This window comes from Trichoderma gamsii (genome assembly GCF_001481775.2).
Source record: "Trichoderma gamsii strain T6085 chromosome Unknown Scaffold_6.2, whole genome shotgun sequence".
NCBI classification, from domain to species: Eukaryota; Fungi; Ascomycota; class Sordariomycetes; order Hypocreales; family Hypocreaceae; genus Trichoderma; species Trichoderma gamsii.
This window is the reverse complement of record NW_020171343.1, coordinates 883230-905544: the sequence shown is the minus strand read 5'-3', so window position 1 is coordinate 905544 and position 22315 is coordinate 883230. Positions and strand designations below refer to the sequence as shown.

The following is a 22315-nucleotide window of genomic DNA, read 5'->3' as shown; positions in this document are numbered from 1 at the left end:
AAACGCGGCTTATGAATCGCTCGTGAAGAATACGCTGAGTACGCGTAAGATCCATCATCATCAGTCCACTTTTATTTGATCAGTTGTTAGCTGCCAATGCTTTGTTGTTACTAAACTCCTTTGTTATTCTTTCAATTGTGCTATAGAACGATATTCCCTTGTTCGTTACGTAAAGCAGAACAAACTGTTTATACCGAAACAATGAACAACGTTAAAACAATTGGTATGCTGCTCCAAAACTGTGAAAGCAATTTCTTTGTATCGGAGATCCATTGTCTGCTGGATCGCCATGTTTGGACTGGACATCTGTTCTCAAAACGTAGATCTCGTATTGAACTTCTCCAACTTCCCTTATAATCTATGTCTAGCCGTGAAGTCGTTTATAATGTTCTGTAGACGGCTGCAATTCTTAAAATCCAATGCAATTCTTAAAATCCAATGGCAATTTCGCTACATACCATGGGCGCTCTTCTTTAGTCTCTAAACGGCGCGAATGTCTTTTGCGTATTCAGTCGCGAGCTCCTCTAACAACTCTGAAGCTTTTTGTGCGCCTCCTTGGTCATTTAATTCTTTTCCCAAAAGGTGTGCTTTGGCTGAATAGCTCTCGTCTGCAAGGACCTTGTTAACAGCTACTTTGACTTGATCTGAGGTAGGATTGTCGGTCTTGAGGTCGATGCCAGCACCACACCATGCCACTCGAGCAGCCGTATCTTTCTTATCTTCTGTTTGACCCGCGCAGAGAAGAGGGACTCCGTGAGAAAGCGCTTGAGTGATACTTCCATAACCGCCATTCGTTATCAGCAAAGAAAGACGTGGAAGTAAAAGATGATATGGCAGCCAGTCTGCATAACGAACGTTGTCTGTTTCTCCTATCTGTACTTTCACATCTTTGCCGTGCGGCGATACAACGATCAGGAGAAGTGATGGGTCGTCCTTCAAGGCTCGAACAGAAGGGATGATCAGGGACGTAGGGTCCATGGCGAGTGTTCCTTGGGTGATTCCGACGACTCGTGAATGTGACATCACGGTTTCCCACCATGCGGGTAGCTGTGATAAGGTAGTAGGGGATAGCCTGACGAGGGGACCGACATAGGCTACTCGGTTTCTGTGCTGCTTAGACTTTGGTTCTTGGGAGAACTCGAGTGTTGCGCATGAAGCTTGGATGTGAAGCAGAGGGCTGTACGTGAAGTACTCTGCCGGCTCTCCAAATGGAAGATTCTTCAGTCCAAGCACTTTCCTCTGTCGATTAATCACAGGGGCCAGAAAGAGAGGAAGGAGAATCCATTGGTTAATGAGCTGCTGCAGCCCGTTCCACATCAAGCTCAACCAAGACGCTGGAGGAGAGTCTCCTGATACTGGAAATGGCGCTGCAGCTCCCGAAGTATAGAAAGGAATGACCCCTAGAGTTGCATATGCAGGTATTTCTCCAAGCTCATGCAGAGCGCGAGCTCCATGAGGAAACACATCGACAAGCAAAGCGTCTGCGGGAAAATCGGCCAGAACAGCCCGATAGTCGGCAACTTGGGCCACAACGCGAGCCCGTAATCGGTGAAACTGCCTATCAAGAAGTCCAGTCGAGTTAGCCTTGATGAATGGCGCGTCGATTGTGGCGATGGCTCGGGTCTTGACGAATGTTGCTCCTGTGACTTTGACGCGAGCCTCGTTATCAGCGCTCATCAGCCATACGACTTGGTGGCCGCGATCGACGAGGGCTTGGCTGATGGCTTGCATTGGATAGGCATGGCCGGCAGGGAAATGAGAGTGCAGAAGGAATTTCATCTTTATTATGCGAGGTGTTTGTGTGAAGCAGCTGCAAGATGTTGCTGCTGGAGTTTTGCTGCTTGCTGGCTATTTCGCGGGGCTTGCTGGAGTGCTTATGGATAGAAGTTCCTAAAAAAAAAGAAGGCCTGGCAGTGCAACGCTCGAGATGCCCACAAAGAGTATTCAAGGAGTAAAATTCACTGATCAAGATCTCCCAAACCGCCAAAATTCTAGCATAATATCGGCTGAGCATTTGATGCTGGATTCAATCCCCTTGCAGCATTTGACGGCATTACCCTACAAACGTTTGAACACTGAAACCACACCCAAAATTGCATCGGCGCTTAAAAAAGAACGTTCTGCTGTCGCGTTGAGAACGGAAAACACTATCTACTGTAATAACCTAGCAATATTAGGAAGAAGATGAAATGAGTAGAGATGTTTTAGGTTGCGATCAAAGATGCTCGGCCAGTAATATACAGTATTCAACACGCCACAATCAACGACTTGATTTCACTATCTTTGACTATTCTACCTCTTTACCTGCGTAAGACGCAATGCACCAAAACTAACGAGCTATTTCCACTATCTTTGCCTATATCACTCCATCTTCAAGAGAAGTATTACCCTTTGCCTGTGTAAGGTTCTTCCACCGCATTCATGTGACTCTCTGAAGTGATGGAGCAATAAGTTGTCTGGGGTTGCTAAAGGGACGGTCTATTCAGACGCTATGCCACAGGACACTCTTGACTCTTCGGAATTGCAGCCATGAGCGCAGCACAGGTACATGACTTTGAGGCGAGATGCGGGCACGAGCTCAGTGGCCATCCCGGCTTCGCACGGGGACCATGAGCCGTTCATTGGCGTGGGTGCATTTAGTAGAGCGATGGCCTCGGATGCACGGCTCGCTACAAAGACAGTCAGCGATGAACAAAGGACAGACGTTGTCAACGGGACGTCGAGTCGAAGCAGGGTACTTACCAGGCCATCCTCACGCTGTTTATTAGAGGCATGTTAAAGGTTTGCTGGAGTTGTGTGTTTAGGAACAGGATTGAATGTCAGATAAGGGTGTACGTGAGCCAATTGCCAAGCACAGCACAAGCGGCGTATCCGATCGCACCCGGCGTCGGATACATGTACATCCAGAACCACTCCATGTACACGTTACGATGAGGGTTTGGTGTCCTCGTAGCTGATGCACCTGGCCTCTAACAGACCACGTGTGGCATCAACAACTCTACCAAACCCTCATCCATGGCCACAGGGCAAGTCCCGCAATGTACACGTTACGATGAGGAGACAGCGTCCTCGTAGCTGATGAGACACCGGCCTCAATAGACCGCATGTGACATCAACTACTCGGCTGACCTATACGTAACACCGCAGCGGCTCCAACCATGTACACGTTCCGATGAGGAGTTTAGTGTCATCGTGGCCGACGGACATCGGCCTCAATAGACCGCATGTGGCATCAGCAACTCGACTAAATGATCGTGGAGTCAAGTCCAGCCATGTACACGTTACGATAAGGAGAAAGCGTCCTTGTAGCTGATAAACATCGGCCTCAGTAGACCGCATGTTGCATCAACTACTCGGCTGCACCTCATACGTAGTAGCGAAACGGAGTCCATAGGCTCACCCTCAGACCAATGTGGCATCAACAACTCGACTGTCTAGCATTGCCAGACTGCATCACTACCCGCTGTCAATGTTGAGTTAGTGATGGAACAGATGGATGGCAAAAGACAGATACCTACTGTGCCTTAGCTGGGCCCCAATAGACCACCCGCCAAGTGACTGGAGATGAAAGCGCTCAGACAGTTTATCATCCTACCCAGGATGTCCTCTCGATGCGGAAAGCCATAGTAGCGAAGGAGTCGACGTGTGGCTGTCGCAGTCAGGTTGCTAAGAATGCGTCAGTAAGATTCAACATCAGGAACGAAGAATGCTCAACTCACTTCTTTCCGTTCCGAGGATGATCTGATGCATAGTCTTCCAAATATGAACAGTCGAGATGTTTGTTCCTCTAGAGGCAAATTGGTAGATGGTGAATCCTCATTCTTCTAACGGCGTAAAGTCTATAGAGACAGAGTTAGAGAGAAACGTACGGACAGACAGGAAGAGGATTAATGATACGCATCGAGAGAAAAACATACAAAGATGGAGCGAGATACTTGGAACAGGCGTTGGAGCGACTGGACGCAGAATGGTAATGCAAGATGAATGATGCTGATAGCAGCGGGGCTCGGTGTGATTGAAGGAGAGGAAATTTTGAACCAGAGAGGAAGAAACTGCTCATAGGATGCGTGAAAAGTCCGGGCGTGCCAGGAAGATGTTCTGGCATTCCATGATGAAGAAACGAAAATGGTTGATATGGAGATACACTGATGTGCGAAGTGTCTGAGAGCAGGAAGAGTAGAGTTTGGAGGAAGACAGAGAGATGAAAGAGAGAATGTGGTGGAGATAGAAAATACCAAGATTTCTACGCAATATATAAGAGGAGAGCATGGCTGGGGCGGTCGACTGCTATTGTGCAGAGAGGATGGGTAGCAGGGGGAGGGGGGGAGAGTAAACAAAGAATAATAAGAAATGCCCCATCACTTCTCAAACCCCCCCAACAGAATGCGGGACCAATAGCTATGCTCCGGAAAGCAAAACATCAGATCAAAAGTCGGTGTGGTTGCCAAGAGGCAGAAGATGCATGTGCTGCAGACGAGTGGCAGCATGAGCATTTGATAGTGAATAGCGAACAAGGGTTATGGAGGGAAAACGCAATTGACGCTCGAGACTTTGATAGTCCTGAGAAAGAGATGTACCAATATTTAATATTGGAAATAATGAAGGCATAATCAAGGCCTTGATAATGTTGCTGTCAAAAGAGGAGCATAGGGTGCATCTGGCAGTGCCGGCGAAGAACACCAACAAAATGTGTAGCGCTGTCACTTCTTCACAGCATCACGATTTGCAATCTGGCTCGCAACCAATACTGTAAATGAACTACGCTGCATAGCTACGTATAGCCACAGATGCATGCGAAGCAGCAACACCATCGCGTTTGGTAGAATTCAGGGGCTACGACATACATCCATTCATACTACTGAGATAGCTACACAACGTCAAGGAGTGCAACACCAGAATGGTATCATGAGAGGTCAGTAGCTAGTGGATCTTCTGCATCTTCTGCATCTTCTGCATCTTCTGCATCTGCAGAGTGACGTGGGGGGGTAGCGGTCTGGACCTCGAGGCCACCAAGAGAGCAATTCACTCCACCGAGAAATATAAACACTCAACAAAAAAAGAGGGATCATGCAAGCAAACGGAAACCCCCCAATAATAAATCAGCATCATAAAACAATAAACAAAGTCGACGTCATCTCCCTCACTTCGTTGCCAGACCAGAGCCGCAGCCTGAGGCGCTCACGTGCCTCGAGTGATCGAGGAGGACCCGCCCACGCCTACTTAAACCTCGCCTTCCCCCTACCTCTCTTCTCTTCTTCTTTTCCTTTTTCCTTTCCTCAGCGCCGCCCTTCCCTTCGGGGATACTCGTTCGCATGGAGTAAAACTCCAGCACAGAACCCGGCGAGACAGTTGTGCTCCGGCCTAGTGATTAGGCTCTTGGGTAGGCGAACTCAAGAGCCAGGAGGCTTGGCACAAGCCAAGCCTTCAGATGAAGGCTGCTTTTTCATTGAGCTTGGGGCTATATGCCTGGACTCGAAGAAGAAATTCTCGCTCTAAACTTCTGAGTTGTTGATGGTTGGCCTTGGTGTTTTGTTTGTGCTGGGAGATTAGCGGCGTGCTCATCAAGGCGGGTGCTGTATGGCACGACTGCTGTCGTTTTGAGAAATGGATTTCACTCGTTGATCAAGAGCGTCGCAGATATTGTAGAGTAGCAAGAAATGCTATTGTAATCCTGCTTTACGCGACCCTTCGTCTCCTTGGTGAACCCTCTGCTGGCGAAACGAAGCAGAGAAAGAAATCCTGATGATGCTTCAGCGCCAAAACACTCACAAAGTGACACCAAATTCTCCACCACTTGATTCTGAATCTACACAGAGCCTTTTCTTCCATTCTACTGAGTTTGCTCCCTTCCCATGACCTGCTTGTAGTCTCAGTTCTCTTTCCCATCGGTCGCCATATGGAGCGACCCTGAAATCTTGTCAAGATTTCTCTCTTCACGAACCAGCCCAGCTGTACCGAAATTACGCAGAATTTAACACAGATAGAGAGCATATTGGGACTCGAGAGGAAGCAAGATTAAGGTATGTAGCTAGTGTCAGCATCCAAGCCTGCGTATTCTCTCGAGCAGATCGCTAGAACGACTTCTTCCCACTCCATGAAGGCCTTGGTGGAAAACCGAAGATTACGCCTACACCTCTGCGCCTAGCAGTGAAGATAAGAAGGCATACTAGAAGTGAGATAATACTCTCTAGGAGAATTTCTCCTGCATTGAGATGCCCTTAGTCCACCTTGCTGGCAACGAGCTAGATGGACCGGCTTCTCCATCTCGAGAAATTCTGATCGCTTTTGAGGAAGCCAATATCTTTCCAAGCTACTGGCAATTCAGCCTTTGCTATTTTTTCTCTTCCTCTTCTCCCTCCTTCTCTTCTTCTTCGAGAAAGGCCCCATAAATCGCACCTCTCCAGTTTAACCAAAGAAAGCCCTCCGACTTCCTGTTGCCTATTCCTCGCTGATCTTGAGACGCATTAGACAGATCCATTCTCCTATTCCGACAAAATGAAACGTGACAATCGAACGAGAGATCCAGGCGCGACGCGATCGACCAAATGGATGGGCAAGAAAGAACAACATGAATCTTTGAAGCAGAGATATATTACTACGACATTCCGACTCGAGAATGATCGACTCTTCGAAACACAGGGCCTTCGAATAGCAGAACATTAACTAGCTAAACATATCGAAAGAATCTTTGGGAGTAATACCTACCTAGTGGGATTAATGTGTACAATGTTTATCCCGCATTCATCTTGGAAGCACTCGAGCCGATCTCTCTCTAGCTAACATGATGATGAACCAGAAACCTGCCAAGTTAGTAGCCTTTCTCACTATAGAACTAGCAATGCTGAAGTACGGGCAAATCTCCCAAATTTGATCGTCGTTGCTCAGAAAGTAGTATAGATAGCACTGTATTTTTTTAAGCTTCAATTCATTCTTGCGCCAGAAATTATCACAATTGTCATAAGAAAGCTACATCTTTGATCCTTTTTTAAGAATATGCCGCCGCTGAAAGACTTGTTCACAGCAATCAAGCCAAATATTGGTCCCGGATGAACAAGCTACAGGAGACAAAAAGAGATATGCATATAGTAATTGAAAGCGATTCGAGCCGTGGGAATAAGAGTAGCTATTATTTAGGGATATATACGCCGTCAGTTGAATTAAACTGGTACTATAATCTGGGCTGCGTATATTCTTGGTTGCTGCAGGCGAGTGATTGACTTAGCTGTTCTTGCATTCGTGAAACAAACGCTTTGACCACGACGCGCATTTTCCCAAAATTCATATCGCGGCAAAATTACCTGGATTTACAAGCCTCGCATCTCAAGCTGTTGCAAAGCCAGCCAATTCTTGTTGAACATCGACAGTAGGCTGCCAATGCGGCTTATAGTTCCATTATGTGCAAAAATGGCTAACAGTCGTGCGATTCCACCAAAAAGAAGAAAAGTTATACTCGGGAATGGTCATTTTTAGATTTTCGTTCCCGCCGTGGCTGACATGATTTACGATCTTCGTCATGACAAGTGGATGACATCACAATCAATCGACAACTATTTAGGCTGGCGCGAGCAGCCTCATGGTATGCCTCAATTCTCCCTTTACCTAAGCATCGAGAAATCTTGTGTGAACAAGTTCAATTAACTAGCTGGAATATCTAACCATGGCAGATAAAAAAGTAGACCCCGAAACAAGCCAAGATCAGGTCTCTGCTGGAGATAAGCACAAGACTGAAGTAGAAAATCCAGACGCGAAACGAACCAAAGTCGAAGAAAAGGAAGAAGCATTGTCTGACACGATTAACGACCATGGCAAAGAGAAAAAAGACGACACTGGTCAGGACGTGAAGGAAGAACCAGCAGATTCCAAACCCGATACCAAGTCGGCAAATGGAAACGGCACCGCTGCAGAGAAAAAAGACGACGAGGTTCCATCAAGCATTCTTGAGAAAGGCATCATCTATTTCTTCATCAGAGGGCGCGTCGAAGTGGAGAAGCCAGAGGAAGTGAACGACATTGCACGAAGCTTCATCATTCTACGACCAATAGCGCATGATGCCAAGCTGAGCGAGGGGCCGCTTAGAGACGCTGGAAACACGCGAATTCTCGTTGTGCCAAAGAAAGTGCTTCCATCAAGCGGCAGGGACCGGTTTCTATCGTTTGTAGAGAAGTCGGGAGCTTCTTACGACGAGATAAAAGGCCAGTTTCTTGCTGGCGAAGAGTACGAGACAAAGACCAAAGGAACCAGGCATACTCCCGCAGCGACCCCGATTGGCGAAGGTGTCTACGCCATTACGACTACTGGAAGGGAAAGCCATCTGGCGTATATGCTTACAATTCCGCAAAAACTGGGCGAAGTGCAAAACGCTCTCAAAGTCAAAGAACAAGGCAGTTTCATCATCAGCACCAAGAATCCGAAATATCCAGGGCCAGCTTCGGCTCAGCTACCCAAAGGGCCAGAGTACCCCAAAAAGTACGTGTTGCATAGTAATATCCCGTTGTCAAGTTGCTAATCTCCTTGCGCAGGATCCTCGAAGAGTTCCGGGACCTGAGATGGATTCCAACGCAGCCAGATCATTTCGACTACGACAACTCGCAGATTCTGCTCATAGGCGAGTCTTCGGGAATCGAGAAAGCTCTGACACCTCAAGAAGAAGATGAGAAAGCGAACAAGGAGAAGCCGCTCGAGGCCATGGAAGAATTGGAAGAAGAGGATTTGAAGCGGATGAAGCATATGCCGGGAGATTCTTCTGCTTCAATCTATGCAGATTTGAAGGCACACGCAGAGGACTATCCGAAGCTCCAGACTACATTTTAGAGAAGCATCAAAGCAACTACAGATCTGTTTCAAGAAAAATGCTTGGGGTTTTACGATGTCTACTGGTGACATTCGAAACGTTAAAGCAACTATCTGTCTGCTTACAGACCGTGAGTCTGTCTCGATGGACCAACGGAATTCCCTGCTCCTAATACCTAAGATAAGCAGAACAAAGCAAAAATACTTTACTCGCTGAATAATGTGTCGGATGGCGGGTTCAAAATAGTCACCGAGCTTGGAATCAATGTGCAACTGCTGATAGATGATGTTGAGAGCAACTAGCGATTGATTTGCTCAGCTGGCTTTGTATGACTCTTTGATAGGCTATCGCTTCGGATTACTTATCAAATAATGTCCGCAAAAGAATGATTCATTGTCGGGATTTTGTCCTGCCTTAACAGGCTTGGCAGAGCGGCTAGCTCACCACATCAAGTTTCCACGCAAGGGTCTTGGAACCTCTTCAACAAAGGGCCCAGCATCGTGTAATCGTATAGACGAGTGAGTCAAAGGCTCCTGCAGGGCAACTTTGTGTGTTGCCAGTAGGTCTCCTTTGGTGACCTTTTTAGCCCGTTTTGGTAATCAGGATGACAGTACTAAGCGTATCGAGATCTGGGGAGGTCTAGAATGGCAGGCTGGATATAGGTCACCCAACCCAATGACTAGCTACTTTAAGCGAAAAAGACAAATTATAAAGATCATCTTGAAATGAAGAGCAGTACAATGTCCAAATTGCCTCGTACAGCTTACGAGGGTGACCTATGTGCTCGGGTTGTCCATACTGTACGCTCCCTTGAAGGTGGCGCGGGGTACTCAAGCTTGATCATGAAGTGGGTATGAAAATCAATAGTCATGACTCACAGCAATGATCTTTTGTCAATGGCAAGGCTGATTAGCCAATCTGACCAAAACAACGAAACAAAAACGCTCTGGACGAAAGAACTTAACAATATAGGATCTTCAGAGAAAGACAAAGTATAAAGATGGAAGCTCAGTTGATCAGAAACATCTCCATCTCCATCAAAGGAATCCAACCACCCGACAATGTCTTCTTCCGCATCTTTTGAGCCCATGCCGGCAACGGCTGCGGCGACTATCGCAAACTACCATCGCACGGTCCCAGATGCCAAAATGCACCTCGCTATAGAGATTCCCCAGGCAGAACATCGCATCAAGCTCGTCAACGCTTGGCGCATCCCGCCAGGCAGCCGCATCCTCGAAATTGGATGCGGACAAGGCACGACAACTGCGGTTTTGGCCGAAGCCGTGGGTCCAACTGGCCATGTTGACGCCGTGGATCCAGGACGTCCAGACTACGGATCTCCCTGGACGCTGGCTCAGGCACAAGAGCATCTTTCCCAAAGCGCTATAGGAGATCGCATCTCGTGGAACTTTGCCGATCCGATCGACTACTTGGCGGCGAATGCGGATAAATCGTGGGACTATGTCGTCTTTGTCCACTGCATCTGGTACTTTGACTCGCCTGCCACGCTCACCAAGATGCTGGGCGCCTTGAAGGGGCGAGCAACGTCTCTTCTTGTTGCGGAATACGCTCTCAAGGCGACGGAGAAGAATGCTCTGCCACATGTCCTTGCTTCGGTGGCGCGAGCTACCCTCGAGGCGCACAACAAGGGCAGCCAAGCTAATATTCGGTGCCTTTCCAGTCCGGGTGCCATTACTGATGCTGCTAATGAGAATGCCTGGACTCTTGATGGAGAGACTTTCCTGGTGCCCGAAGCGGGACTCTTGGATGGCCAGTGGGAGACGGGAACAGTCAAAAGTCCAAACTTTTTGAAGGAGATTGAAGAAAAGGTGGAGGATCCAAAGGTCAGGGCGCTCTTGCGCTCGGCTCGAGATGGCGTTCTTGGAGTTTTGGAGACGATGGAGGTGAAGAAGTCGTGGACCATGGATGTTTGGGCTGCCACCTTTCACTAGGACGCATCTCAAGTTGTGAAAGCAAGATTACAGATATTATCACAAGCTTCAATAGCTACGCTGTGATATCCAATACAAATTATACCATTTGAACATTCTAGGATTGCCTTGTGTTGAATGAATTCTAGAGTCTAGCCATCAGAAGCAAAAACTCGGGCTAACCATCTTTCTCAACTGCATTGCATTAAGATTTGCTGATGTCTGCTTCAGTTTCAGCTGTGTGAGCATCCATGTACGTATCTTCGAATGGCTTCGCTCCCATGCGCGACCAAGCCATGGCTGACATTAGAGCCTCGTCCGTTTCTTTTGATGCAAATAGTAACTCGGAGTTTCCATCCCCGAGATGTGTAACTGATCGATCCTAGAAGCCACTTATTAGTAAATGAGGAACATTAATATCACTATAGCTTTGGGCGCATAGCATACCAGTCCCAGGGTCAACTTGATTACGCCGTCCGCCCATTGATTCTCATAGACATAACTGGGAGTTTTGCCCGCAGCGGCACGGAGGATATTATCTGCCACAATTGTGCCTTGTCGCATCGCCGATCGCGCATTCGGATTCGGCGTGTTCGTGTCGGCAACATCGCCGCAAATATATATGTTTGGTAAAGAATCGTCGGCTATCTGGAGGCTTGGCTTGACTTTGATGTGGCCCGAGGATGAAATCGAACTGGGAGAGAGGGTGGCAACCACGTCGGATAGTGGTCTTTGCCCGGTACAATTCATCTGTGAGATATCACCCATTAGGTCAGTCGTAACATGATACAACGCTACCAGGAGGACTTACAAAGAAATCGCAGGTAATCTGTCTGCCGGATCTCAGAGTCACCACTCCAGACGCCGCGTCTTCATTTACCACGCGCTCTTCAAGGATGAGCTCGACGCCTAATCGTTCAAGCCCTTCACGCGCAGACTTTTGAAGACCTTTGCCGAAGCGATGCATCACCGCATCTCTAGAATGAATCAGGATGATGTGCTTCTCTGGGTATAAGTCCTTGGCATCTGTGGCGACTTCGACCCCGGCAGCACCTCCTCCGACGACAACAACTGTTTTCGCTGATTCGAGCCTTTTTTGCATGCCTTGTAGGAGCTTCACCCCATCCGCCTTTTCTGTCGAATTCACTCGTGATGGAAGGCCGTCTTGTACACCCGCTCCTGTAGCAATGACAAGAAACTCGTATGGTATTGATTCCTCGCTGCCCTGTAGCCTCACAGTGTTTCGGTCGATATCAATAACCTTGTCTTGGATCCAGCGATATGACCCTTTGATAACCCCGTCCAAGTACCCTCCATAAGGAATAAACGCCTTGTGTTCGTGCCCTTTGACGACGCAGAATCTAGGAAGCACCCAGGTAAAGTGGAAATGGCTGTTCGGCTCAACGACCACGACGCGATAAGGGCTACGGGGAGAGAGATTCTTTGCAATAATCTGGGCGACACGGTAGCCCGCAAAGTTCGCACCGACGATGACGATATTGCGACTTCTCTCTTCTCCTCCAAGAGACCCAAACAGAGCGGCTTGACGTCGTACTATGGCACCTCGGATAGCGAGCCGCAGCTCTGTCCAAAGCATAACGAGGGCATAGCCGACAATCTTGGTGTATAACTTTGTCTTTTCCAACATTTTTGTTTTCCGGCTTTAGAAATAGATTCTCTGCGATATCCTATCGAGAAGTCAGGAACTCATTGAGAAGAATTCCCAGAATCGCCATTGTTTTCATAGAGAAGGATAAAAACCCCCAAGCCAGCGAAGAGAATGAAAATGCCGAACTCAGCGTCACGGACGAGGCCTCTCCGGCCGACTGTGTCCGGAGTCCGACTCGGAGATTTCCATGCTTTAACGTTCTCATCTAAGCAAAGGAATCGTTGCTAGCGGCACGGCAACGCCAAAAGACAACTGGACCCCAGTGGAGAGGGATCGTTAGCCGCAAGCTCTGGCGCTAATGGATGCAATTTCAGGGATATTTTGATCCAATGTGGACCAGAAGAGTTATCTGATGATCTGATAATCGCGCATCTGTGCCCTGCGCGCACCATCACTTCTGGCCAGCTTGCCAACCATGGACTCGCACCGCCGCCAGTTTACACAGCCTACTCGTTTCAATATTTCGAGCTGAGGGCACTATGAGTCATAATTGGAAGCTAGGGTACTTGATAACACCTCAAATTGTAAAAAAAATTTAGCTGTTAATATGGTAAAATCTAGACCAACGTGCCATCCCTACACCAGTTTAGGCGCAATATCCGAAGCCCCAAACTCGGGATAACCTTTGGACTTCCACTCTGTAAAGCTCATCCCACCGGCAAGAGATGGCATCCTGATCATCAGAGGAACTTCAATGTCATTTTCTGTTCCCAATACTTCCGCTTTGTGTACGATCTTTTCGTCGAGCAGCTCAAATCCCAATTTCTTATACAGTCCAACTGTTGAGGGAGAAGACTCAAAGTAAACCGGTAGCCCTGCGCGCTCGCCCAAGTCCATACCCCATTGCACGAGCAAAGCTCCAGCCTTGCGCCCTTGATGCCTCGGATCAATGCCAATAACGTGGCAATCTAAACCAAATAAAAAAGCGGGCGTTGTTAGCAAAAAAAGCTGCCTCTCTTGGCATGCACTCCCACCAACAGCTGAGGGCTGAAAATGTGGATCTCACCAAGGATGAACGTACAGATATAGCGCCTACGGCCAAATAGTCTTTCTCTGACCTCCCATAGAGGGTTTAAAATCTTTTCTGCCCTTTCTCGCTGTTCCCCGAGAAGCCAGGGTACACCCTGGTTCCTTCGTTCCTCCTCGTTCCGCTCTGTCAGGTAAACATCGCCGAGAGCCATGCCAATGATGTCCCCGGTGCTCGTGTCGACGCATTTGAAAGTGTACTGGGATGCGCTGGTGTGCCAGTAAGCCAGTGTTCCGGCAGCGTGTGCCTTCTTGAAGTCGTCGTCGATCACTCCTGGAAAGAGAATCTCAAGCATGATCTTGCCCATTTGGTCATTTTGGAAAGCGTTAAAGTAGACATCGTAGACCTTGGGAATGTCCGGGATCAAGGCCGGGAGGACAACTTGAACCATGGCCGTTTGCGGGTAATCGCAGTCGATCCAACGTTTGAAGGCTGAAGTAGGTCTTTGAGAATTCAATGAGAAAGGTCACAGCGTAAACGAGGCGAGCTTTGCGTTGAAAGAGCAGTCCGTCATATTTATAATTTGAAGACTGACTTGAAGTTCCTGCCGAAACCGAATTAGACAGGTTGGTTGGATGGCTAGAAAACATTTCTAGCATGTGGCACCACAGGGGGACCGAGCACGGTAACAAAAGTCCGTCCGTATTGGAAGCTGATGGCGAAACTAGGTAAAAATATCGAATTTGGAAACGCCGAGCGCTCAAGGTCAAAGGCCAAGAGAGGCTCATGGTCTAGTAGATTGGTGGCCAAGGTGCGCCTCACACGCTTGCCTTTTGGAGCCAACCAGCTTCGCAAGGCTAAATAAGCACTTGATTCGATAGTTTCCACCAGAAGCGTGCATAGCGAACGAGTGGGATGGAAACGATTGTTTGTCCCAATGGAGATGCTCTGCCGAATTCGCTCCATAGAATGCTTGGCAATTTGGGGATCATGCAAGGAGGATTAAAGTTATCTGATCCGCTGCTGATTAGCGCCTTTGGTATGTAGAAAATTGTCGGAATTTATTCCGGAGAATGTTAAACTTCTAAGCTTATTTTCCGCGTGTTGATGGATAAATGAGACGGCGGAGAAAAGCTATACTTTGCAGGCAGCGGCAAACAGCGAGGAGACGATAGTGTATCCTTTCTTCCTCACGGAAGTTTCCCGCATTTCTCTGCATACTCTTTTCAAAGATATACGGCGTCCAACGGTGCATCATTGTCTAAGCCGGTTTCAAACTTTGTCCAAGCACTAACGGGCCTTTGCGCTCTCTCCTTCACATATGGCGTCGCAAGGTATCAGCTGTTGGCGCCATTCAAATCTTGTGGATCAGTAGGAGTAGGTGAACACATGGGATGCTCTGAGAACACAGCAAATCTGACCTCAATAGTGACGAAAGGGCAACGATCAGTTCTCCCGACGAAAACCACACCTCATAGCCAATTCTGACCATAGTTACTGGACGACTGAGGGAAAGTCGGATCACTAGCAATCCGTAATGATGTCTACCAAAAAGGATATTGTGGGGTTAATTTTTTTTAAAGTGTTTCTTATGGACCACGGCAGAATATGCAAGTAAAGCGCGATCAGCTAGTACTTGAGGCAATCCAAGATGCTGTACTCGCGTTGTGCGGGAAAGCGATTGGCTTTTTGTGGCATCTGTGGGTAGGCATCGCCCGCCACAGGTTAATACTTGACGACTCGAAGTATTTACCTATGTTAGGATCATATTTGGGGAGCATTCATTGGAGTTAAGCTCTAGAGCATACTCTTCCTTCGAAAACAGAACAGAGAATTCGCAAATATGTCACCTGCATCTACCTCGCTTTTTGGAGCACACTTACCCTCATTTCGAGCCAATTCCCCTTGGGCCTGGGACCGAGCCAAGGCATAAGTTTCCTCCAGACTCCCAGAAATTCGACTAATCCTGTGCCCTTTTTCTTCTTCTTTCTAACTGTGAAGGGGGGGGGTCCGTCCTGTACCTTCTTTTCCCTCTTGTGCATTCTTTAAATTCTGCGCCTTTCTCTGGTCCTGTACCTGCCCAGGTAAATTTCTAAGAGTTTGTACCAGTACTTCTTAACGTAGGCTACACATAGCCCAGAGAGGTGGAGGTTCGTGTTAGACATCGTTTCATCTTCCTCTAAGCCATTGGTACCTGTTATTCAGTCTGACTGAGTGGCTCAGGGTGACTCAAGCATGGAGCGTGGTACAGACGGAGCATACACGCCGTTGCTCATACGTGCAATGAACTTTTATCGATCAATCGCTGGCACTGCTCTCATTTTCTATACACGCACGTACCAATACGCAATGCTTTCAATCAAAGGCTTGCTTTTCTTAGCTTTGTAGAGGCAGCGAGGCAGTATCCAACTCTGTTGGGTGACTGTATCCCTGGCCGTATATGCAAGGGTGAAATGGGCTTCCAATTAATGGAGACATAACAGCTTATGACAATTTGTGTTACCTAGCTGCCCTCCTTGCTCCCCCCCCTTCTTCCTCCTCTTTTCTGCTACGACAACAAACCCTCGGGACTGAATACATAGACAGAGGAATCATTAGAATTACTGCCAATGACTCAGAACAACCGCTTCGAGGTATTGCAGGTCGTGATTTCCCTCAGAAGCGGGTACCTTATTCTCATTATCATCCAACTCGAAGCCATTCGCTAGGAAAATGCCAACCAATCTCGCAAGATTTATGAGCTCCTTTTGCTTCTCGGAGGTATGTCCTATGCTATTGTAAAAAGCTCCCCAGAAATGGGCACGGAGGGCCTGTTGGTTGGCATAGTAGCACCAGCCTTCTTTCATCTTCCAGATTCCAAGCATGGTCTCGAGGCCCCCGAGCGACATCCCAAATGGACTGACCTCGGTATCTTTCCAGTCGCAGATACCCATAATCTGCCCGGCGCTCCGGTCCACGTGGATATTGTTCTCCAAGAGGTCAATGTGATTGGGTACGAGCGGCCAGTCCTCGGCAAAGAGGTCGGGGAGACGGGCGATGAGATCATCCAGAGTCGATCGAAAGCGCATCGGCAGCCCATCATAGAGCTGCCGAAGCTGCGATGAGTAGTCCTCCAACAGTGTCTCGCGCTTTGGAAGCAGCATCGATGCCGGCGTGTTGTGCCAGGCAGAGGCGAAGAATCTGCATCAGGAAGAGTCAGCTGCGTGTTTTTGGACTTGGGATTGACAGACCTTGCATAATCTTGCAGAGTTCGATGTAGAAGGCGAAAGTCATTCTGATGCAGCTCGCTCCGGGCAAGATACATCGACACTCCCCCGATGTTGTTCATCGTGTAGATGTGAAGGTTGCCTAGCTTGCCAGCGCTACTATGATGTGGCATGAAGCCCGCGTAGGCTCGCTCAATGTGGCCGAGAAACTCGATGTCTAGCAGGGAGCCTTCAGCGCGAAACTGGACAGCAATCTCCTCGTTGACAACCGTGTAGCTGGTTCCGCCTTGTACGACTGCTGGGTGGACAGACGTGCCCGCGATAAGTTCAGCTCGTTCATCGCATTGCTGCTGCGTTAGGGAAGTTTGATTCGCGAAGAACTCAGATATCTGATGCTTTGACAATGCTGCAAAGCTGCTTTCCATTGTGATTGGTCGCACTTCGATATAAATTTGGTGGCTACTGGTACTAAAGACTTCTTCGAGTCAAAGGTAGGTCAGGTAGGTAAAAACTTTGTGTTGGCTGATCTACGGGTCTGCGCACAATCGCGTCTCTGCTGGTTTCTTTCGTCCCGATCTTCATTGCTAATACACTAGCCATTTCAGCAAGACCGACGCCTAGCTAGCAACTACAATGACTGATGGAAATATAATTACATTGGAGGGAACTTGAGAATTTGCATTCTATCCCATGACTGGTAGTGCCGTTGCATATCTCTTAACATGTCTCATTAATGAGTCTCGTCTTTGTGTTGTGGACCACCAAAAACCCATCAGAAAATATTCCTGTACCCAGAGGTGCCACTGCTCGAAGTATTCGTGCAACTGACAGCTAGCCTGATGCAAGCTTGCTCCCTCACGTAGACACTCTAGATACATTCGTTTCGCTCAAATCTACGCCGCCGTCTGTTTCCGTGTTTCAAAGCTGCGTTTACCAAATGCCCGAATAAGTATCGCATGATGACAACAGATCTACACTTGATCATCTGCAGGAAATTGATATACAAGCTACAACCGAACTTGTCGCACATTAAGCGTTGTTGCTACCCAAGCAGGAACATCTCTGGCATATGGCGAAACATGCTGGCTTTGCATAGCTGCCTGAAGATGCGCTTGACCGGGAGACTTTGACTCTCTCACACGCAAGATTTGGGATGCGGTATCTAGTCAAGACAAGATTCAAAAGTGCATGTACAAAAGCCCGTGACTGTGCTGATTTGGTTATTTCCATACGAGGTACCCAATCGCGGGGTCTGTATCAATCTCGAATCCAGACACCGGGTGCCATGCAAATTGGCATCCAAAATGTAGAGATAGTCCTCTTCCCTATCGGCAAAATCTGAGAGAATAGCCTTTCCTCCTATAAAAGCAGGAGAGAGCATTTTGGATTATATACAAAACGGAGCAACACTAGAAGTGGTACGCACCATCAATGAGATTATGGAAGATAACGACTGACAACAGATATGAGTAAAAGAAGGCGCTTCTTAAATATCTACAAGACAATTAAGTTGGTGTTCTCGACTGGCATTTGAAAGAAGATTGAAGATTAGTCGCAAGCGCAAGCCCCCTGTAAGCCACCTCATGGTGAGTTGCGCCCTGAAAACCAGGGTCCGGGTTTTGTTTGAGACAGTATCCGCTTCCAGTCTCAGTCCTATATTGTCAACGGTTTTGCCTTGTCAACTATCATAAGAATCAATCGCCCTCAGAAGCCAACAATTGCTATGAAGCGCCCATCTGCTGGATTAATAAGACTTTCAGCGATCTACTCACAGGATTGCTTCGATCCTCGGGGCACCACCTGCTAACAGTGCTACTCCGTGTTTGGACCCAAAACTTCAAACGCCACCACGTTTTGGCAGGTAGCTTATACCTAGCTTTTCGCAGTAATCATGCAGATTTTGCATGTACACAGTTCATAACGCCAAAGCAGCCCCATCCAGCCTGCGACGCCGGCGATATCCAGGCACGGCGCAAAAAAATGACATCCCCTGGTCGCACTCTGTGGCTGTGAAGAAAAAGGGTCCTCCAGGATACGAGCCGCCGGAGTGCCACAAAGGCCGACCGACTCTATTCGATTGTCGCGTCTGGCCGCTTCTTGTTGTCTTGCGAAGGCCAAAGGCCATGTAACAAGCGATCATGGCACTCTTCCCCAAGCCTGCGGAAAACCAGAATGTCGGGCTTTTCCTCTTGAACAAGCGCCTGATTCGCATCGCGTTTGGCGTGGGGGCCTTCCTGTTTGTGGCCTGTGGGCTGCTCTGGCGGCAACAATATGATCGCGAGCCTCTGCCGAAACTGCCCGCCGAGCAACCCACGCCGGGCATCAACGAGACGTCCGGATACTATCCCTACGAGACTGTCAGCGACTACGACCCCGTGTCTCTCGATCCCAGCAACAAGACGACCGCGGAACTCTGCGCGACGTTTCCGAAGCACTTCCTGGGCCTCATCCAGCCTGTGCTGAAGATCGGCCACAGCGAGGATCGTGCAAAATTAGACGCTCAGCTCGACAGCGTCAGTGCGTGCTTCCAGCCTGAGGAGCTGCTCATATTCTCCGATCTCGACGAACGCATCCGCAACCACACGGCGATTGACGTCCTCGCAAACCTCCCTCCTAAGTATTACGATGAGGAATACAACCCAGATATCTCGAGTTACCTGCTACAAAGAGAGCTGCAAAAGAATGGCAAGCTGGATGAGGACAAGGAGGCGATGAAGAAAATCGACGGCTGGAAGATTGATAAGTTCAAGTTCCTGCCACAGATAGAGCGGGCTTGGCTGTTGAAACCCAATCGGCCTTTTTATTTCTTCTACGAGACTGATACGTATGTATACGTTTTACTTGACAAAGAGTACTTTACCCGTCGATGGCCAGAGATAATAACTCCTGTTCAGATATGTCGTATGGGACAATGTATACCGATTTCTCTCAACCTTCGATCCCGATACTCCCGTATACATGGGCTCACCGTCACCTGGGCGCCATGACAACGACCGCGATATCAAGACGTTCTTTGCTAATGGCGGCCCTGGATATGCTCTCAGCCGAGCAGCCGTAAAAGCTCTTATACACCGCGACGTGGCCCCGCATGGCCAGTATAGCGGCCCGTCCGTTACTGAACAATGGCTCCCTCTGCTTCAAGGCGAGTGCTGCGGCGATAGCGTCGTCGGCTGGACCTTGTGGAACAGCGGCGTGGCTCTGCAGGGATACTGGCCCATGTTTAATCCTCATGGTCTACATGGAATCCCGTTTAGTAACCTTTATTGGTGTCAGCCCATAATGACCTTGCACAAAACCTCGCCAAAAGATATGGTGGATGTTTGGAAATGGGAGTTTGGGCAAAGGAAGCACGAGGTATGCCATCGCTTTTTCCACTGAAACCATCGCCGTAACTCTGGGAACATCAAGGCTCTAACATGCGTTTATAGCGTCCATTGCTTTACTCTGATTACTGGCGATTCCAACGTCCTGGTACCTCTGACAATCTGGAGAACTGGGACAACGGCGACTGGGGCGCCTGGAGGCCCGGCCCAGAAGCGGGAATAGACTCCTTTGAAAAGTGCGAGGAGGCATGTACAAAGGACGATAACTGCAAGCAGTGGAACTGGCGAGGTAGAGACCACAAGGAATGTGTTCTCTCACAGGATTTTAGCCACGGCGCAGCGCGAGAGCCGGAAGAAAGGGACGGCAAATGGGTCGACTACAGATCCGGCTGGCTGAAGGAGAGGATTGAGAAATGGCGAGGAGAGAGGCAGTGTGAGGTGGTTGAGTGGGTTGGACCAAGCATTAAACGAATATTTTGAAGTTTTTTATTGGATATTTAACGAAAGCGCGCGATTGACGAACTTTTATGTAAAAGATTTTGGTTGGATATACATTTAGAGTTACTGTATTGGAGGTTTTTGCTTGGATCATGCGAAGAAAACGCGTATATAATTAGACCATGTATCAACAGCACAGGCATTGGCATAGCATGAATATGTATGTTGAATAAACGCAGCGCAGAGCAGCGTCGGGTATCATTTAGCAATGACGAAAGTGATCCAATCGACCAAATTCCCATCTAATTCTATGCTAGTAAACGTAGCGAAAGTATGGGTTTTCTTTGTCGGTTAGATCTTGAAATGCAAGCTTTGCTCGCTCGGTCTCGTCTTCCGGCAAAGCCATTTTCTTCTTGTTTTCGGCTCGTAGCACAAAGTACAGCGTCGTAGATGCGACAATACAGATGATGTAGCTAGCATACACAAATTAGCAATCTCGAATGCTGTCAAATTGGCGAAATAATCATACCAAATAATCAGACCCAGCCAGAGGGCGGGATAGTGTCTGCTCTTGGTCTGCGACCAGATCAGCTGTGGCCCGACGATATTGCCAACGCAGTAGGCCACGAATATGGTGGCGGCCATGAAGCTCTTCTTCGTGTATCCCGCAACATTCGACATTCCAATGGTGATGATGAGGCTGACCGTTCCGCCAAAGAATCCCGTGATGGAATATCCTACAACAGGCAAGGCAGCATGGTAGCTCCAGGTGCTTTTCCAGATCATGGCGCAACCGGCGATGACAGGTAAGCAGGTAAAAATAAGCATGAAGATACGGATGTTGCTGAACTTGGAGCCAAGGTAGCCTGTTGCTAGGATCACAATGAAGCACAGCGCGCCGAGAGGGAACTGGAAAACAATGGACTCGACCGTATCCCAGCCGAATGTCGATACAATGAGCGGCCCGAAGCCACTCACAGCGCCGTTGACTGTGTATGCAGACGCCATCATGATGGCGATTAGCCAGACCTTGACGTCTAGAACTGCTTCTCTCAGCTGGGATGACTTGAACTTTGTGCATCGCACTCCCGTCTGGCCGTGCCGCAGTCTTTCCACGGCTGCAAACCGCTCTTCATTGGTCAAAAACCAGGCTGATACCGGAGAGTTTGGCAGCGCGAAGCAGAAGAGGCCAAAGAGAAAGGTCAATGACCCAGCCAGCAAGTATATGTACTGCCATCTCTTCAGTCCTCCTCCCGTGATCTGAGCAAATCCATAGTTGAGCGCTCCGCCAATGATGGTAAACAGGCCGGTGCTGCTAAACCACCAGCTCTGCCTCAGCGACTGCTCAGACTGCGTGTAATAGCCTGAGATGATGCACATGAACCCCGTCGGGATGATGCTTTCCACAAACCCCAGAAAGAATCGCTGAACAAATAGGCCTTGCCAAGAAGTCACGGCCGCAGTGAGCATGCAGATAGCGGACCAGAGGATGACAACGGCACCGAGGACTCTTCCCATGTCGAAACGCTGTAGCGCAAACGTCATGGGGTACAGGCCTCCCAGCATACCAAAGTAGAAGATTGAGGTAGCCCAGCTGAGACGTCTGGTGTCGACTGTAGGAGGGACAGTTGAGTTGTCAACCACGCTGAGGTGAAGGTCTGCCGTCATGCCAAAGAGGGCTGCTGAGCCGAGAATCGCCTTGTCGTAGTAGACGAGGCCATCTGTGTACGCAAAATCACGTCAGCACGTTTCCAGCATCAAAGCCAATCCTCTCTATAGGTCGAAATGGAAGAAAACTGACATCCGCAAATCATGGCCGGAATCAAGAACCAGTCAATTTTCCTCACAGCTCTCGCTTCCACAACGGGATCAATGGCATGTTGCACCTCGCCGACCATTGCCACCGCATCATCCTTGTCAAGCGGTCTCCGGTTTGATATGTCGTTATCCATGGTTGGCAGAGGAAGCGAGCTTGCAAGCATGAGCTTAA

The 22315-nt window shown here is 48.6% G+C and overlaps 9 protein-coding genes across 9 annotated transcripts; 4 read left to right on the top strand and 5 right to left on the bottom strand.

Annotated features, from left to right (window-relative positions):
* Nucleotides 1-480: 480 nt before the first annotated feature.
* On the bottom strand, nt 481-1779 carry TGAM01_v202588 (hypothetical protein; the record flags this gene model as incomplete). The annotated part of the gene is made up of 1 exon (XM_018805032.1): nt 481-1779. One exon carries the CDS (start codon nt 1777-1779, stop codon nt 481-483), a length of 1299 nt encoding a protein of 432 aa, XP_018661756.1.
* A 5878-nt stretch (nt 1780-7657) lies between these two features.
* Nucleotides 7658-8811, top strand: TGAM01_v202587 (hypothetical protein; the record flags this gene model as incomplete). The annotated part of the gene is made up of 2 exons (XM_018805031.1): nt 7658-8466; nt 8520-8811. 2 exons carry the CDS (start codon nt 7658-7660, stop codon nt 8809-8811), a joined length of 1101 nt encoding a protein of 366 aa, XP_018661755.1.
* Nucleotides 8812-9531: 720 nt separating this feature from the next.
* TGAM01_v202586 (hypothetical protein) lies at nt 9532-10743 on the top strand (the record flags this gene model as incomplete). The annotated part of the gene is made up of 2 exons (XM_024549020.1): nt 9532-9591; nt 9985-10743. 2 exons carry the CDS (start codon nt 9532-9534, stop codon nt 10741-10743), a joined length of 819 nt encoding a protein of 272 aa, XP_024406259.1.
* Nucleotides 10744-10927: 184 nt separating this feature from the next.
* Nucleotides 10928-12370, bottom strand: TGAM01_v202585 (hypothetical protein; the record flags this gene model as incomplete). Its single annotated transcript, XM_018805029.1, has 3 exons — nt 10928-11104; nt 11170-11472; nt 11534-12370. 3 exons carry the CDS (start codon nt 12368-12370, stop codon nt 10928-10930), a joined length of 1317 nt encoding a protein of 438 aa, XP_018661753.1.
* A 597-nt stretch (nt 12371-12967) lies between these two features.
* On the bottom strand, nt 12968-13809 carry TGAM01_v202584 (acetyltransferase; the record flags this gene model as incomplete). Its single annotated transcript, XM_018805028.1, has 2 exons — nt 12968-13299; nt 13413-13809. The coding sequence occupies 2 exons, from the start codon at nt 13807-13809 to the stop codon at nt 12968-12970; spliced, it is 729 nt and encodes a 242-aa protein (XP_018661752.1).
* An 814-nt stretch (nt 13810-14623) lies between these two features.
* TGAM01_v202583 (hypothetical protein) lies at nt 14624-14846 on the top strand (the record flags this gene model as incomplete). The annotated part of the gene is made up of 2 exons (XM_024549019.1): nt 14624-14735; nt 14788-14846. Coding segments are annotated over 2 exons (171 nt in total), but the record flags the coding sequence as incomplete, so codon positions are not given.
* A 1112-nt stretch (nt 14847-15958) lies between these two features.
* TGAM01_v202582 (hypothetical protein) lies at nt 15959-16989 on the bottom strand (the record flags this gene model as incomplete). The annotated part of the gene is made up of 2 exons (XM_018805027.1): nt 15959-16538; nt 16589-16989. 2 exons carry the CDS (start codon nt 16987-16989, stop codon nt 15959-15961), a joined length of 981 nt encoding a protein of 326 aa, XP_018661751.1.
* A 1713-nt stretch (nt 16990-18702) lies between these two features.
* On the top strand, nt 18703-20367 carry TGAM01_v202581 (hypothetical protein; the record flags this gene model as incomplete). Its single annotated transcript, XM_018805026.1, has 3 exons — nt 18703-19388; nt 19459-19918; nt 19993-20367. 3 exons carry the CDS (start codon nt 18703-18705, stop codon nt 20365-20367), a joined length of 1521 nt encoding a protein of 506 aa, XP_018661750.1.
* Nucleotides 20368-20638: 271 nt separating this feature from the next.
* On the bottom strand, nt 20639-22307 carry TGAM01_v202580 (hypothetical protein; the record flags this gene model as incomplete). The annotated part of the gene is made up of 3 exons (XM_018805025.2): nt 20639-20798; nt 20855-22046; nt 22127-22307. The coding sequence occupies 3 exons, from the start codon at nt 22305-22307 to the stop codon at nt 20639-20641; spliced, it is 1533 nt and encodes a 510-aa protein (XP_018661749.2).
* Nucleotides 22308-22315: the final 8 nt, after the last annotated feature.